Source organism: Spermophilus citellus (assembly GCF_964194105.1).
Source record: "Spermophilus citellus genome assembly, chromosome: X".
Taxonomy (NCBI): Eukaryota; Metazoa; Chordata; class Mammalia; order Rodentia; family Sciuridae; genus Spermophilus; species Spermophilus citellus.
In genome coordinates this window covers 125,669,586-125,686,684 of record NC_138190.1, presented here as the reverse complement: position 1 = coordinate 125,686,684, position 17,099 = coordinate 125,669,586, and the positions used below count along the sequence as shown (strand labels likewise).

Genomic DNA, 17,099 nt, shown 5'->3' with positions numbered 1-17,099 from the left:
AACAATTAGAACATTATTACATTCTTTTTTTAATATTCATTTTTTAGTTGCAGTTGGACACAATACATTTATTTTATTTATTTATTTTTATGATCTTATTTATTTATTTTTATGTGGTGCTGAGGATTGAACCCAGGGCCTCACACGTGCTAGGCAAGTGCTCTACCACTGAGCCACAAGACCAGCCCCAGAGCATTACATTATTAATGAAATATGATAAATATGAATAATACATTGGTAAAATTGGTAATCTGTAAAATATATTGGTAAGTTCTTTTTGATTATAGAATTAAAATACTAAAAACCAAATATATTTAAATATTCATGGGGGTCTGTTACTCTTCATTAACCTAAAAGACTAAAATGTCCCTTTTCTACCTTAATTTTGAAAAGTTCCTGTCACAGAAGGATATACAAATGAGGTAGTTTTTAACTTTGCCTTGTAGCAAAGGAATCAAAAGAATAGCTTTACAGAAGAGGTCCTTCTTGGAACTAAGTCTTGAAAAACTGGAAGGAGTTGACCATGAGGATACATTACAGGTTGTGGAAATAGGATACACAAAGGTATAAATGAGCCCAGCATATTCAGAAACTACAAGTAGTCTGGTATGGTATGGTGTGAGTGGGGAAGTACTGGAAGAGGAGGCTGGAAAAGTAGTTGGCAGCCACATGAAGACTTTGAAATGGGTCATTCATTAGTCTGTAGAAAGTGGGGAATTATTTAAAGATTGTAACAAGGCAGTGACATGATCAGATTTGCATTGTTAAAAATACTATTCTGGTGAAAGTTGGTTACCTCACCTATCAACAATGTTAATGATTTTCAAATTTATATTTCTACCTTTTTTCTGTTCATCTTTTTTTCTTTCCTTAGCTAATATTCCTCTATCTGCCCCAGAGTCATTTTTTTTCCTAATGCCCTTTTAACTTAATGTACAATTGGTTGTATTTAAAGAGACCAGCAAAACACCTTGCTCAGAATAGGCATTGGTGAACACACAAGCTTGGAACTTTTATACTTAGTTTCCTTCTATCCTATAGATTCCTACAGTTGCACCAGATTTGGATAGAAATGTGAGGAAATATGTCAGTGTGTTGGAATCCATTTTGTTCCTTTTAGTCTACCTTTTTCGAATGATAGATTTTGACTGTCATCCCTGCAGCTGTTATTTATTCATAGTAAATTTTTTGAATAGCCATTTGGAAGTTTCATGTTTTATTACACAGCTGTTGTATTTGATTTAGAACCCGGAACTGTTCTAACAATCAGAAATACAGTTAATGCACTAATAGGAATCCATTTTAGGTATTTATATTTACACATCATCTTGTGAGAAGATGACACAATATTTTATAAATAACAGTGCTTAAGTGGCAGCAGTTATGTGAAAGCATCATAACATTGGATACTTATTTGAGAAATTTAGGATATATTCATATGAATATTAACTCCCATTTAACTGCCAGTGTTCTTGGGTTATAAGAATTCTACTATAGACTGCCATTGCTTTATGTTACTGTGACAGAAAAGTGAGTTGGAATCTGGGAGGCGGTAACATAGGTAGTGTATAAAAAGAGCAAAGGAGAAAAAATGCTCATTTTGTTTTACTAAGAATTGTAAGAGAATTACCCTGACATTATAAAATTTTACCCACAAATTCACAGGCACAAATGCGGAGTGAATTTTTTTTTTTTTTTTTGCCCTTGCTCACTGAGCCGCTTTTGACTTTCCATTGTAATAGGCACAGACCTTCTGTCATTCAGACTTAGGTAGGCTTAGTGTCTAGGATTTTAGTACATAGGAAATGTAATGTGGAGCCTCTTTAATCTCTTTCAGTAAGTCACTTCAAGTCTACTGATGCTTTCTGTGTCTTTTGAATTGGTACTTTGAAGCTGAGTATTCGGGCAAAGGATATTTGAACTTGGTGCCCAGGGTAATTGATATTCATCACACACTAAGGGGCAGTACTGCTCACTGCAAACATTACATAATTTATTAAAGGTATTCTAGTATATACATCCTGGCATTCAAAAATTGATACTTGAGTGACTTCACATTGAGTAAACTCCTTAGATATTAGGAAAGTATGAAAAACTGAGGTAGCCCAATTTTGTTTAAAGGAAATCTAAAATCTGTAGTTTAAAATGGGGCTTGGCAAACTGGCCCAGCACCTGTTTCATGTGGCTTGTAAGCCAAGAATAATTTTTACATTTTTAAGTGCATGAAGGAAATCAAAAGAAAATAGGGATGTGAAAATTGTAGAAAATCCAGTGTTAGTGTCCCAAAATAAGGTTTTATTGGAACACAGGTACACATTTATGCATTATCTATGGCTATTTTCATGCTAGAATGGCAGAGCTGAGTAATTGTAACAGTGTGTCATCTGCAAAGGTGAAAGTATTTACCTTGTGGCTCTTTAAAGAAAATGATGTAATGACCTCTGGTTTAAAAGAATGTGTGAGAAAAGTGGAAAGAAAGAAATAATATGACCAAGGGTCAATATGTTACACTGTTCTTTGAGAAAAGGGTTAAATGGAGGATGGATAAAGGCAGAAGATATTGAGCCTAAAAGAAGGGTGTTTGTGGGCCAGGGGATGATTATGGTGGAGGCAAAGGAGCATCCTTGTAATATTTGAAGGATTGGCACACAGAAGAGGGAATCAGCTTATTCTCTGTGACTACAGAAGTTGGATATAGATCCAACTGTGGGAAACCATAAGGTAACAAATTGTACCTTTGTGTAAAGGAACATTTCTGAATTGTTCAGAGGTAATATAGCTAGCCTTAGGAGGTAGTGAGTACTCTATAATTGAAAGAATTCAGAGAGGCAGACTGTATGTCTCATCAGCAAGTATCTAGTAACATATTCAAGCATCCATTTGAATTTTTTTTGGTACTAGGGATTGAACCCAAGGGGCATTTACCCACTGGGCGACATTCCCAGCACTTTTTATTTTTTTATTTTCAGATAGGGTCTCACTGAGTTGCTTAGGGCCTCATTAACTTGCTGGGGCTGGCCTTAAACTTGCAATCCTCCTGCCTCAGCCTCCTGAGTTACTAGGATTATAATTGTGCGCCACCACACCCAGGCATGCATTAGATATTTAATGTTAAGTCCTTTCCAATCTTGAGAGTCTATGATTTTATGAACGTGCACTAGTGAGAATCTGTATCAAGCAAAGATTTCTGAGTACTGAATATACATTTGATTGCATTCTCGTGCTCAAAAAATCATCAATGTGATATTTATACTAAATTATGTAAAAATTCCTTAGTTCCATGTTCTTAATTCCTAGGTTCTTCATACTTGGATCTTAGCCTTAGCCATCACTTTTCTCTGGTACAAGCATTTGTGAAGGTGGCTTCTACCAAACATTGTTCCAGAATATGCAAATTAATGATGTATAGAAAAGGGTTCTGATTTCAAATAGTTGGAACATGCTGACACTGAATTCTGTTACTGATACTTCCAATCTACATTAGAATGCTAAAAATTCTTGGGCTGTGGATGTGGCTCAAGCAGTAGTGCCTTGCCTGGCGTGCACAGTGTGCTGGGTTTGATCCTCAGCACCACATAAAAATAAAGCAAACATGTTGTGTTCACCGAAAACTAAAAATTAAATATTAAAAAATTCTCTCTCTCTCTCTTAAAAAAATGCTAAAAATTCTTGAGAAGTCCTGACATGAATAAGTTTACTTAACCTTTTTAAACTCTAGCATTTCCCAAATGTTTGAACTTTTTTTCTTTTGCCACAGTTGTTACTACAGAATGGTTTTCCATTTGTCATTTTCCTATTCTCTTCTGTTGTCTTTATTGTTTTTACATCGCTCTTCCTGTTGTGTGCCATTTTTCTCTGACTTCATTCCTAAATGATGAGAGAAGTAATTAAACTAAAAAACTGTACACACAGTTTGAGGCCCCCTGTAACCCCAGGAAAACAGGAAGATAAACAGGAAGATAAAAATTCTAGGTGAATATATAAGAGGAAAAATGATGTGTAAAAGTGAAAATGTTGTGGAAAAGGAAAAATTAAAGTGCTTTTCACTTGAAATTTCTCAGTCATTTCATCCTCACTCAGCAAGCCACTTTTTATTGATAATCTAGCCTTTCTCCTTGTAATTTCTTATATTTTACTGGTGTTCTGTTTATAGTGTCATCTGCTTAATTAGGCAGTCTTGAAGTGTGTGGATAAGAAATAGCATTGCTATCTCAGATATTGTGACATGACCTATGCTAGGAAGGTGACATCCATACTGGTTCATTCCTTGATGCCTTCCTTTAGAATTAGATTATTTTTCTTTGTCTGGAATAGTTAGTGACAGATCAAAAGGAATGAAGGTAAGAATTTATTATACAGTCTATTTTTAATCATTTTGAGATATTCTACTTCCCTGCATATGAGACTGTCTCAAAGTATTAGTTTTTTCCTTGAATCATTCATATAAACCATGAATATGTATTTAAATATATCTGCAGACATGGGTGACTATTACTTATTGAGAATAATAACAGCCAGAGGGTGTAGCTTAATGATTCAAGAATTACCTTCATAAAAAGACTCTATCTAGTCTCCCTAGAAACCAATGATCAAATCTCATTAGGCTCAATTTAGCCCTTTATATAATAGATAAATTGAATAACATGCTGTTTAATTTGTATGTGTATTATTGAATGAAACTATGAAGAATATTTGGTCTGCATATTAAAGAAATCACCATTGTTTTGGTAAATAAGGAAAATTTCAGTGTGATTTTTTCCCCCTAAATTACTTAACCTTGGGTAGTTGGGGATGCACAAAAACTTGAACATTCCTGTGTTATGTAAGATTGTCTTAAATTGATGAATAGTACTTTGCTAATGAATACTTTTTTTTTCTGATTTGATTTTTGGCCTCTTTGGGGACTTGAATTAGAAAGTAGAAAATGCTTGAATAGTTGCTAAAGTTTCTGAATGTAACATTTCCTATGTTGTATGCTATTTTCTGCTTTTTATTTGGAAAGATAAAAAACTATACTTTAAAAAAATCATATGCCAAAATTTGAAAAATATAGCTTAGTATAAAAGAAATGTAAAGATAAAGGGAAGATCAGTAATGTCAAAGAAGGAGATTGAGAGGCAGAGTGAAGGGATGGGTAAGGAGAGGCAGTGCAGAATGAATTCTTTAAAAGTCATGATATGGCTGGTTGCAGTGATGCATGCCTGTAATCCCAGTGCCTTGGGAGACTGAGGCAGGAGGATCGTGAGTTCAAAGCCAGCTTTAGCAAAATTGAGGTGCTAAGCAACTCAGTGAGATCCTGTATCTAACTAAAATACAAAATAGGGCTGGGGATGTGGTTTAGCAGTCAAGTGCCCCCGAGTTAAATCCCTGGTAACCCCCCCCACACACACACACACAAAAGAATCATGATAGGTGTATATATAAATATGCCACAGAGAATTTCACCTTTATGCATAAGTAAAAAACAATCAAATATAAATAGACAAGCAAAAGGAAGGCTAGTAGCGTAGAGGAAGGAGAGTGGGAGAGGGGAGAGAGTATGGGAGGGAAAATGGGGGATCATGAACTGAAATCAAATTCCATGCAATATGAGCATGTTGGGATGAACCCAACTCCTAACTTAACTGTAAAGCTCTAATTTAAAAAACAAAACAAAACAACAACAACAACAACACAGAAGTTGGTGGTTCAGCTCCTTGAGAGGCTGAGGCAAGAGGATTGCTTGAGGCTAGTAGTTCCAGGCTAGCTAGTTCCAGGCTAGCCTGTGCAAAGTAGCAAGACCCTGTCTCCTTTAAAAAAATCAGAACATAGTGGCACACCATTTGTAATCCCAGTGACTCAGGAAGCTAAAGAAGGAGGATTGCATATTAGAGGCCAGCCTGGCAACTTAGTGAGACCCTGTCTCAAAAATGAAAAGGGCTGGGGATATAGCTCAATGGTAGAGTGCCCCTGTGTTCAACCTTCAGTACTGTAAAAAAATTACCTGTAGTCCTACTTTCAGAGATAGCTATTGTTAACTACTAGTCACGTTGTTAATATTCTGTGTATTGTTTCCCCAAACTCAGTTAGCTCCTGGTGTTCCCTATAAACACTACTCTAAACATGATTCTGAAATCTTTGTTTATATCTGGTATTTCCTAGAATAAGGTTCTAAGAACGCAACTGTTATGTCAGAGACTATAAAATTTTAAGAATATTTCTTTGATATTTCCAACTTGCTTTCTAGATAGGTAGTGTATTAGTCTGCTCATGCTGCCATAACAGAATATCACAGATTAGGTGGCTTAAGCAATAGAAGATTGTTCTCTCACAGTTATGAAGACTGGAAATCCAAGATCAATGTGCCAGCAGAGTTGGTTTTTGGTGAGGCCTCTCTTCCTGGCTTGCAGATGGCTACCTTATGCACATGGCTCTTTCTCTGAGTGTGGAAGAGGTGGGGGAGGGGGAGAGAGAAACAGACAGATATCTGATGTCTCTTGATCTTCTTTTAAAGACATTAATCCTATTGGGTAAGTGCCTGCCCTTTTAATCTCATTTAAGCTTGTTCAACTTCTTAAAGATCCCATCTGTAGATATAGTCACATTGAGGGTTAGGGCTTTAACAGATGAATTTGGAGGAGACACAGAACCCTCCATAACAGGAGGTAACATTGACATTCAACATTAGTGAATGAGAGTTCACATTTTACCATCTTACTGCCAGCACCAAATATGTACACTGTGTGTGTGTGTGTGTGCGTGCGCCCGCGCCCATAAGCATGCACATATCATTGCTAATTTGATAGAAATTGCATTGTTCAGCTTTGCATTTCTTTGATCCTTAGTTTCAGTGAAACATTTAAAAAAATGTTTGAACATTTTTGTGAGATTTCAATTCATATACTTTGACCATATTTTTTGTTGTTGAAGTTACTTGCCCATAAAAAATACATTTTCATTTGAGTATGAATTATTTTTAATTTTGTCAGATATTTTTTCTTACACAGAAAAAGAATCATATTTTAAAATGTTATTTATTATTTGGTATGAACCATTATTTACCTTTAAAATATAGCACAGTATACAGGGTTAATAATATATGAATTTCCATAATAATGAATCATATGTTTAATGCTCACAATACATTCATAAAAACTTTTATAGTTGAGATGCATTGATTTGCTGGCAGTGCAATATAGGAAGTAGCAAGGTTAATGCAAAAATCTTTTCAGGTATTATTTACTCTGAATTAGTAAATATAGCAGTGTTTCCTGAAATATACTCCCCAGAACTCTGATCCTCCAGGATGTCTGATGAGAAGACAGTTCTGTTGGTTAAGTAGCTTTGGGAACTGCTGCATCCTATGTCCCCTTCATAGTGACTCATGGTGTACATCAGGAACTGAAAGTCTCTAAGAAACCCTGTAGTAAAGAAATTTGTTCTGAGTGTTTCCCAAACTTATTTTGACCATAGAATATATCCCCCTACTTTAGTTTTTTTGTTTATATGATTTACATTAACTTTTTATTTTGAAATATTTATAAATTCACAAGAAATTATAATTTGTCATGCATTTTTCACCTACTTCCTCTAGTGATACCATCTTGCATAACTATAGTAGTATTTATTACATGACAACTAGGAAATTGCCATCAGAATAATCCACAGAGTTTATCCAGAATTCATCAGTTATACGTGTATTTGTTAGTGTATGTATGTTTCAGTGAAGTTTTACTATGAATGGATTTGTGTAACCACCAGCGCCACAGTACTCCATTATGTTCTCTATAGTCATGCCCACTCCCCCCCACTGACTTTTGACAATCAATCTCTCATATCCATTTGTATAATTTTGTCATTTTAAGAATGTTATGTAGGGCTGGGGTTGTGGCTCAGTGGTAAAGCGTTTGACTGGCACATGTTAGGAGCTGGGTTTGATTTTCAGTACCACATAAAAATGAATAAATAAAGGTATTGTGTCTATCTACAACTAAAAATGTATTTTTTAAAAAATAATGTTATATAAATGGAGTAATGCTATATATAATCTTTTGGGGTTGATTTTTTTTTTCACTTAGTATCTTTGCTTGAGGTTTATTCAGGTGAATTTATATATCCATAGTTCTTTCCTTTTTATTGGTGAGTAGTGTTCCACGGTGTGGATGTACCATAGTTTGTTTAACTAATCATCCATGAAATGATATTTACTTCCACCCCTATGTTGGGTGGAATCTATTAATATTCTGTGTGAATATTGTTCTGAAAAAATGCTAGATTAAAAATTGTTTCCATAGAAATGATTCAGTTAAAGAATTGTCTCCTTTTTAAAGATCATCACTACTTATGGAAATTAAGTATATTATTATTTTTTTAGGAATTCCAGAGACGCTGTAACACTCTGATTTCATTGATTGAGAAAGAAAATATGGAAATTGAGGAAAGAGAGAGAGCAGAAAAGAAGAAACGGGCTACTAAAACTCCAATGGTAAAATTTTCAGCATTTTCCTAACTTATAGGTAGATCCCATTTTTTTACATAATTAAAATGCCTATATTATGTTTAATGCCAAAATGATACATATTATAAAAACTGTTTTTATGAAATGCTAATTTGTTTTGGACAGAAAAAGAATTATACCACAACCAAATGTTTACTATTTGTTTTTAGAAAATATGCTTAGGAAAACCCTAGTAACAGGTCTGAGTATTTAAAAAATTCCTCATGAATCTAACTAGAAGCAAAATGCTAGTAAAATCCTTTGGATTGAGACTAGGCTGTTTTTGGGGTAGGAGGAGGGTACAGGAGGGTTGGGATGGTAATAAAGTTGAAACTGGGAGTTCTGATTTGATCAAATGGAACCATGAGTGCGAATGAGATTTTTGAGCAGATAAAGCTTTACTTGGTACTAAGTTAACTGTTGGATAATAAGATAACTTGATTTTAATCCAGTCAGGTTGGCTTGTATATCTATAATTTAAAATATTCTTTAGTGGATCATATTATTTGAGTGTGCTTAAGTAAATTCCATATTTCATCAAATCTAAGATGCCTTCCATTGTAAGACACAGCATTAGTTTACATATCACTAAGAAAAAATGCTGCCAAGTATAGTTTGTCATCAGTTGTAATATGCATCCTGATTTCAGAGATGCAAAAATGTGAAAGTAATGTGCATCATAGAAGATATGAAATATGGTGTGTTAAAATCTATTGTGAATTTTTAAAAATAGTATTCATAAATAAAATTTTGCCCAGAAATTTTAAGTATTAAGTAGTTCTTTAAGATAAGAGTACATTTATAATACCATGTGTAAGTAGATACTTGATGACTATTTTTGATGGATATCATGTCTTTTCATAAAAAAGAAACATCTTTGAAGGTTATTTTACATTTGGGTTATATAGTTTGTTGGGCTATATAGAACATGAACTGTGAGTATAACATTGAAGTGAATATTCATGTTAAAATTTTTTTTTAATGCATTTACATCCTAGATTTAACATTGTTGGGCCATTTAAAAATGTGCATATTGGAGCAGAACATTAAATCTGTTTCCATTTTAGTCACAGAAAAGAAAAGCAGAGTCAGCTACTGAGAGCTCTGGAAAGAAGGATGTCAAGAAGGTGAAATCCTAAAGCCTAGAAATAAAGTTTTAAATGGGAAACTGCTATTTTCTTGTTCCCATCTTCAAATGCTAATTGCCAGTTCCAGTGTATTCATGGTACTCTAAGAAAAATTTCATTGGTTTTGATTTCTTGCATATTTTATATATTTTACAATGCTTTCTACCTGAAATGTGTAGCTTTATATTTTATGCATTCTAGTATTTTTGTGTACTGTATTTTGTGCATTTCATGTCTTCATCAAAATCCTCTCAGTCCTTGTTTTTTTGAAGCTTGTGCTGAGGTTTTAGCTTTTCTATGTTTTATATGCCGCTGCTTTGAAAGAGAACCTAGATTCTATAGCTGTATTATTGTTGTTTCATACTTTAAATTTATATGGCTGTGGAAAATGAATTAAAATGATTTGAGGAGAAAGACTTTTTCACTTCTTTGTTGCTTTCTTTTCTATTGAGTCTGGGCTTGTATGTGTTACTGCATACTGTGATTAGCATAATAATTGTTTCTTTGAGGTCATCTAAATATTTTTTTCCTAAAGGAATAAAGGGTGAGAAAAGAAAAATATTAAAAAACCTAATATTTGATACTGTGCTTGCTGTCAGTATGCATTACATTTAAATTATTCTCTAAATATTCAAGTGGGAAAATATAATAAAGAAATGTCTATAAGAAATTTAATTATTTCCTGTTTTTTGTGCAGTACAAAGCAGTTGTGTTTACTCAATTGTATTGCTCACTACTATGTATTTGGTCAAAAGCTAAAGCTTTGCTTGCTGACTTGTGCATCATCTTCTGTCCCATAGAGCCAGTTCACAGGAGTCTGGGTGTAACATGTAGATATATTAACAAATAAATCAATCAAAAGTATGAAATAAGTACTATGCATCACATAAGAAGGGCAGCTGTATTCATTAGGAATGCAGTTATGCTTGGGTACCAATCTCAATGTGTCATAGGATTTACAAACTGAGAGTTGTTAATTTCTTGTTCACACTACATATCCCATGCAGGTCAGAGAGATGTGGGATGGGAGGGGTTTACTCTACCTAGTCATTCAAGGTTCCAGACTGACTAATGCTCTGCTGTTTTGTAGCTGTTCCACTTTTCAGCTGCCACTATGAGAAATAAATGAGAGACTAGATAATGTCATGTAGGCTCTTCAGTGCCTCAGCCCAGAAGTGTCACATGTCACATCCTCTTATATTTCATTGCCCCCAAACTAGCCACATGGTCCTGTGTACCTGCAAGAAGGCTGACAAATATAGGTGAACAAATGGAATGTTTTACATTACTGCACTCACTACGCTGCTCCTTGGCTCCAAACTCCAATCAAACGCTCTTAGTGCTGGGGATATAGCTAAGCTGATAGAGAGCTCTTAAGTCCCAAATCAAATTTTAGAATTTCCTGCTCAGTGAGAGGAAAACTACCATCAGTAACCTGAGCTGGAGACAATGATACCTATGAGAGTTTTGCTGGTACCCCCAAGTTCTGTGCATTAGAAAACAACCCACTGATGGCCTGGACTGTGATCAATCAGTTTGGCCTTTCTTTTCCCAGGGAGGAATAAAGATAGAGAGTGGGAGCAGGTACAGTTTTAGGGTCTTTGAACACTTTGGTGGAAATTTAACAATCTTTACTTCTTTTTCTTTCTCTGTTAACCCAAAGTGGTTAATAGCTGAACTGTATGTGACTGTCTACCTTAAAGGAGGAAATTTACAGGTAAGTTCTTCCAGCCTTTTCATTGGGGCCATTTCCCTGATCCATACATCGTTTCTTATGAGCCTTCCTTGTACCAAAGAGATGTGAAATTCACCCCCCCCAAGGCTGTTAATGAATGCTTGTGATATCATCCTTAGAAACTTAGGAAATGGTTTTACTCTGGAATCAAATTAAAGATCACACTATATATTTGGCAAAAAATTTACCACCTACCCTGTTTCTCATCTTGAAGGATATAGAGCTACATCATTGAACCTAGCCTACCAAGAAGACTCATACAATGATCACCAGATGATAACATAGCCCAAATAATACCATGTTGGAGATACAAAATTCCCTAAGTCTGAATATGAGACCCCTCTTATTGTCAAATTTTCACAGAGGAATTAAACTTCCAAAAGTTCCAGCAAAGAAATTTCATTTCAAACAAGAAGCCTAGATTGACAGGGTAGTATCCTTAGGTCTGGCTGCCATGTTGGGGAGAGAGACTAGGGGAAGCAGAAGAGAGTAAAAGTACAATGATCCTGCCTACCAGCAAAAACAGTCCAATGGTTGTACTGGAATCTGACCTAATCTGATTACTTTTTGGAAGAATGTGCAAGGAGGAATGTTGAGCATAGGAACAGGGACACTGAGGGATTTACTTTCACTCAAAGCCTCTATCTGTTGAAGATCCGAGATGAACAGGTTTCCCAGTAATCCTAGGGCTTCTGGAGAGGCCCTCATAAAATATCTGCCTTGGTTGACTTGGTCCTTTGAGACCTTCCAGTTAAAAGAAGTTACAGATCTAGAATCTTCGCAGGTATCCTATTTATTAGGTTTTTTGTTTGAAAATCCTCTGTTCAACTGGTGAAATTACCCACTGTCACTAAAATAAAGTGATGTTTCCCATAATTACTGGCAAAGGTCACCACTGTGGTCTGTTGTCCCTCCTCCATTGTGTGGTAGCCAATGAAGTAGTTAAGTTATCCAGGTCAGTGTCAAGGCCCATGGTTAATGCTGATGTCCACATTGGTTTCTCTCCAGCCAGGTGTCCTTACCAGCTCCTGAAATCAAGTTGCCATCAATTTCAAACTTCTATGATTATTTCATCCCATGTCTTCTTCATTTATTCTAACTAAACTATCCTACCCAATAGACAAGGGGTAAAATTTTCCTGTGGTTCAAATATTATGTAGCAAATGCTGTCTGTTGTGTCCCCTATCCTTTGGCCTTATCATTTCTGTGCACACCAGCTGATTTTTAACCATTGGCATCTCTTTGAGGCTTCCGCAGAAGGCCTGGAAGACTTCTCTGACCTCTTCTTGATAGGGTGTAAGAGCTGGGAGTTAACACCTCTGGGAATGGCTCTCATCTAAAAACAGTTGGGAATTGGTGTGTATGTGCCCCAGCTTTCACTCCTTGAGAAAAGTAACTAAGGTACATGATTTATATGGTTCCCCAGAGTTCATGTGATTGAACTTCAGTTACCCACAAGAGTAGATATCTGAATAATACAGTCATTATTGGCTTCTTTCCTTTTCCTGTATCATTTCCTACTCCCCAGTAGGTGTTTCCTGAGGTTAATTCTTAAACTATTCACATTAGAATCTTTGTCTCAGCCTCTGTTTCTGGTGAAATCCAAATTAAGACACTCACCCTTGTATGCATAGCTCTTTGTAGCCCTTAGTTAATTCCTAAAATGATATAGGGTATTTGAAGAATAGCATATCATTAATCTGTTCTTAGAAGATCTACCTCTCTATGAAGAGTTAGTACTGTGCTTAAACAGGATATTCTGCACTAGTACAAAGTACTAGGTTCTGGTTTATCTCCATTAACAAAATTTTCTCATACTACCAATAGCTTATGTGTATTAGAAATTCTCCTGCAGAGGTTACAAGGTTCCCAAGTGTTTGTTAAGGCCAAACCTTGTTGCCAGACTATGTTCTCAGTGCTGTTACCCTTACCCTGCTCCAGTGATTCATTTAGAGAGCTGAACCAAGTGTCAGCTTTTCTCACTATATTGTGGTACACTACCATTATGGAATTCTGGTGATACTACGCTTTTTACATCTGTTGTTCTAGTGACCTGATCATTTGTGCTTTTCCTGATACATTGTTTTCCTGCTGGGAAAACTTTCATTTAGGTCATTGTAGTCAGCAAGCTATATTTATATTGGTTTTCAGGTCTTCTGTATTGCCCCAAAGACCTGCTTAATTTATGATCTTTCAGTGATAATAGATGTTAGAATTCATCAATATTTTGGGTTCTACCAGATTATATGAGCAGTTTTTGATTATCTTTGTGAGACTGATGATGGTAAGGACTATTCAAAGAAAACTGTTTACCTCCAATCATGAATACAGTTTTGAATTAAAGCATCTCCTTCAGTGATAGAAACCAAAACCATTTTGCTTTATATCTAAGACAAAATATCTTTACATGAAGCCCCACCTTTGCTAGAATATTTGGTGTGTGACTCTCATCATCAGTAGGATTGGTATCTTATTTATCCCTCTCCTAAAATCAACTGTAAATCTCCAGATGCCATTGTTTTTGTACTGATCATTTAGGTTTGTATTGGCAATCAGAGCATTGCCAGAATATGACAATTTACTCATTAAGTGTGGAGACTGCCATGGCATTCCATTTTCTGTTTCTTGGTATGAATTAGCTATGTTGTTTACAGTTGGGTAGATGCCCCCCTTGATTGCAGTTAGTGTATATTTGTGGGTATATCTGTTTCTCCTTTCACATTTTTCTATCCTGGCTTTAAAGATTACAAGCTTTCTTTCCCCTTGTCATTTCCTATTTATTTCCTTGTTTGCCACTCACCACTTCTAAAACTGACAGTATCTTCTAGACAAGAGTTTTTGTTCATTTAAAATATTCTACAGGGGGCTGGGGATGTGGCTCAAGCGGTAGCGCGCTCGCCTGGCATGCGTGCGGCCCGGGTTCGATCCTCAGCACCACATACAAACAAAGATGTTGTGTCCACCGAAAACTAAAAGAATAAATAAAAAAATTATCTCTCTCTCTGTCTCTAAAAAAAATATTCTACAGGGTTGGGGTTTTGGCTCAGTGGTAGAGTGCTTATCTAGCATGTATGAGGCACTGGGTTCGATCCTCAGCACCACACAAAAGTAAATACATAAAGTCATTGTATCCATCTACAACTAAAATGTTTAAAAAATATCTTATAGTCAAAATAATAAAGTTCAAAAAATAACTTGTAATCACTACCTTTTTATACAAGGCTTTTAAATGTGTCTAAGGCAACCAATTTTTAAAGCCATGGTATGCTGGGTATAGCCATTATTTAAGCCTTTTTGAGTTTGGGTTGTTTATTCTTCCATTAAACTTTCTTCTTTACCTCAGTCCAGGAGTAAGCCACTCTCTCCATGAAGTAAAGAACTTAATCTATTTTTATTAGTGAAACCTACCTGCCTTCAATGATTGCACCCACACTCTGAGGTCTTTGAAACCCACAAACCCAATTATACACTTACTCAAGATTCTTGTCAGGAAAGCAATCAGAGTGTTATCTCCTGATTGGGACTTACAAATCACTAAAGGTTATTTTTTTGTCTAGCTTCTGTCCACAAATTTGTACATTAGGGTTTATGCAGTATCCAAATCAACATCAACTTGAGGACATGTGTTAGGGAATGGATTTAGAAAACTTGAGTAGGCCCATATCAACCCAGACCTTTATATCACTATCATTTTCTCCTTATTTCTGGATGTAGGTTAAAACAACACTAAGAGGAACAGATTCTGGGCCTACTGTCTAGTTGGCTGTATGGATATTTAGATTACAATCAATAAAAAAAAATGATCCAATAGACCAAAAATGTCACACACTAGAATTCTGCTTATTCTAGGGAGACCTAGCTCATTGGAACCTTGGTGCTTCTGTTGATTGAAGTCACAGACAAGGCTATCTTAGCTCCTAAAATGAATATTTCCACTAAAACCACATCTACCAGTTACACATGGGTGATTTTTATCCCAGGCCTGTAGTACAACTGCTTTAAGTTTGAGGACTGAGCCTCCATCTCTTATGTGGAACTTTATTTGCCAAATGTTAGTTCCAGAGGCATATGGATGCTCTTATCTTATGAGACCATGTCAGTGTTAGGGATAGTTTTGAGATCCAATTGCTGATAAGGGCCGAATCAGTGGTAATCAGTCAGGGGACTCAGGAATATTTAAATCTTGCTTTAACTCTACAACCCTTATGTATTCCACAAGGGATGGATATGCTTAAAGAGTGGCAAAGGAACATTTTATTAACTGGGACAATGGCCCCCAATCTGGGTTTAGCACTCCACTGAGCTGAGCTCAACCACAAGAGACCCAGGGTAGAAATAGCCTGGAACTGAGAACCAAACAGGATGAATGGCTTAGCATTTCTTTTAGGCCAAAATCAAATTTCAGAATTTGCCATTTCAGTGAGAAAAAAGGTCATAATACCAGCTCCAAAATGAGGCTTTCTGCCTATATGGGATTGTTTATATTCTCAAGGCCCTACCCACTACATATTTGTTGTTCAGTGGTGCCTAGGAATCTGACCCATCAATTCATCACTCCTGCACCACTTGGGTAGGGGGCTGGGGAACAGACGAGAGAGGAGCTTTGATTCCCTTTCTTTGGAGGTCAATATGGGCAGCTTAGACAGTTCAGATGATGTAGCCTGGCCAGTTTCTATATCCATTTTTTTTTTGTGATTATTGGTGAGACATTATTAGTAAATTTGAGTCCTTGAGAACAGTGGTTTATTATAAAGCAGTATCAAAGTATTTTGAGTCTTTTCTGAGAAATGGAAACTTGTGGTCATGATACCATGAATAAAAAAAGATAGTTTTATAAGCTATTATAAAATATACATCTGCTTAAATTTGAGTCTGGAAGGACTGTTTTAAGATTTATTTTGTAGGGTTTTTTTTGGTACTGGGGAGTGAACCTAGGGGTGTTCTACCACTGAGTTACATCTCTAGCCCTTTTAGTTTTTTATTTTATTTTATTTTTTATTTTGAAGCAGGGTCTCACTAAGTTTTTGAGGCTGACCTTGACCTTGTGATCCTCCTACCTCAGTTTCCCAAGTCACTGGAATTACTGGCATGTGCCACCACACGTGTATTATTATGTAGTTTTTTAAGCAATATAAACTGTGAATAATTTGCATGCTATAATTCTCCTTGTGTGGAGATCTTCCACAATGCTAGGCCTGTGCTGTGGCTTGCCGTACTGCCTAAACCTCATGGAACTGGAACTATGATTATATCTCAGGATGCAGGAATGTAGATATTACTATGCTAAAGGAATACTTTCAGAGTTGTATTCAGAATTGTTAGCTTTGATCATTTAAAAAAACTGTATTTGTTTGTCTTTATTTAGTTATGATTTGTATCAGCTTTTGCTGCATAACAAACTACCCTCAAACTTAAAACAGCTATTTAACTTGTGATTCTGTGGGTTGGCAAGTTTGGTTGGACTCAGTATCTCATGGGTTCAGCTGCTTTCAAGGTGTCAAATCCCTACTTGTGCATTCAAAGACATCCTTGTAAGTTAAAATAGGGCTATTTAATTAAATTCCTAGTAAATTTGAATTATTATTACCCAAATAGTCTGTAGTCTTGAGTGGAGGAAAGAGCAAAATGCAGAACAGAAATGTGCTTGAGGTCAAAGGGGCAGGGTCAGAAATAGGCAATAAGATCAAAACATTATGTATATTGTCTGGAAATGCCCTGAGGTCCAACATTTACTGAGGTCCAGGTCCTACTACCCTGATCC

General features: G+C 35.9%; 1 protein-coding gene across 6 annotated transcripts in view; it reads left to right on the top strand.

Moving 5' to 3' along the window:
- The window catches only part of SMARCA1 (SNF2 related chromatin remodeling ATPase 1), a 305,341-nt gene that overhangs the window by 73,551 nt on the left and 214,691 nt on the right, over positions 1 to 17,099 (top strand). Inside the window, exons 23-24 of one of the 6 annotated variants that reach the window (XM_081277858.1) lie at positions 8,354 to 8,495; positions 9,544 to 10,512. In XM_081277858.1, coding sequence (XP_081133984.1) covers positions 8,354 to 8,488 — 135 coding nt within the window. In that variant the 3' untranslated portion in view covers positions 8,489 to 8,495; positions 9,544 to 10,512. Of the gene's footprint in view, positions 1 to 8,353; positions 8,496 to 9,474; positions 10,513 to 17,099 lie in introns of those variants that run through there. The other 5 variants (XM_081277862.1, XM_081277861.1, XM_081277857.1 and 2 more) reach the window with 5 other exon arrangements.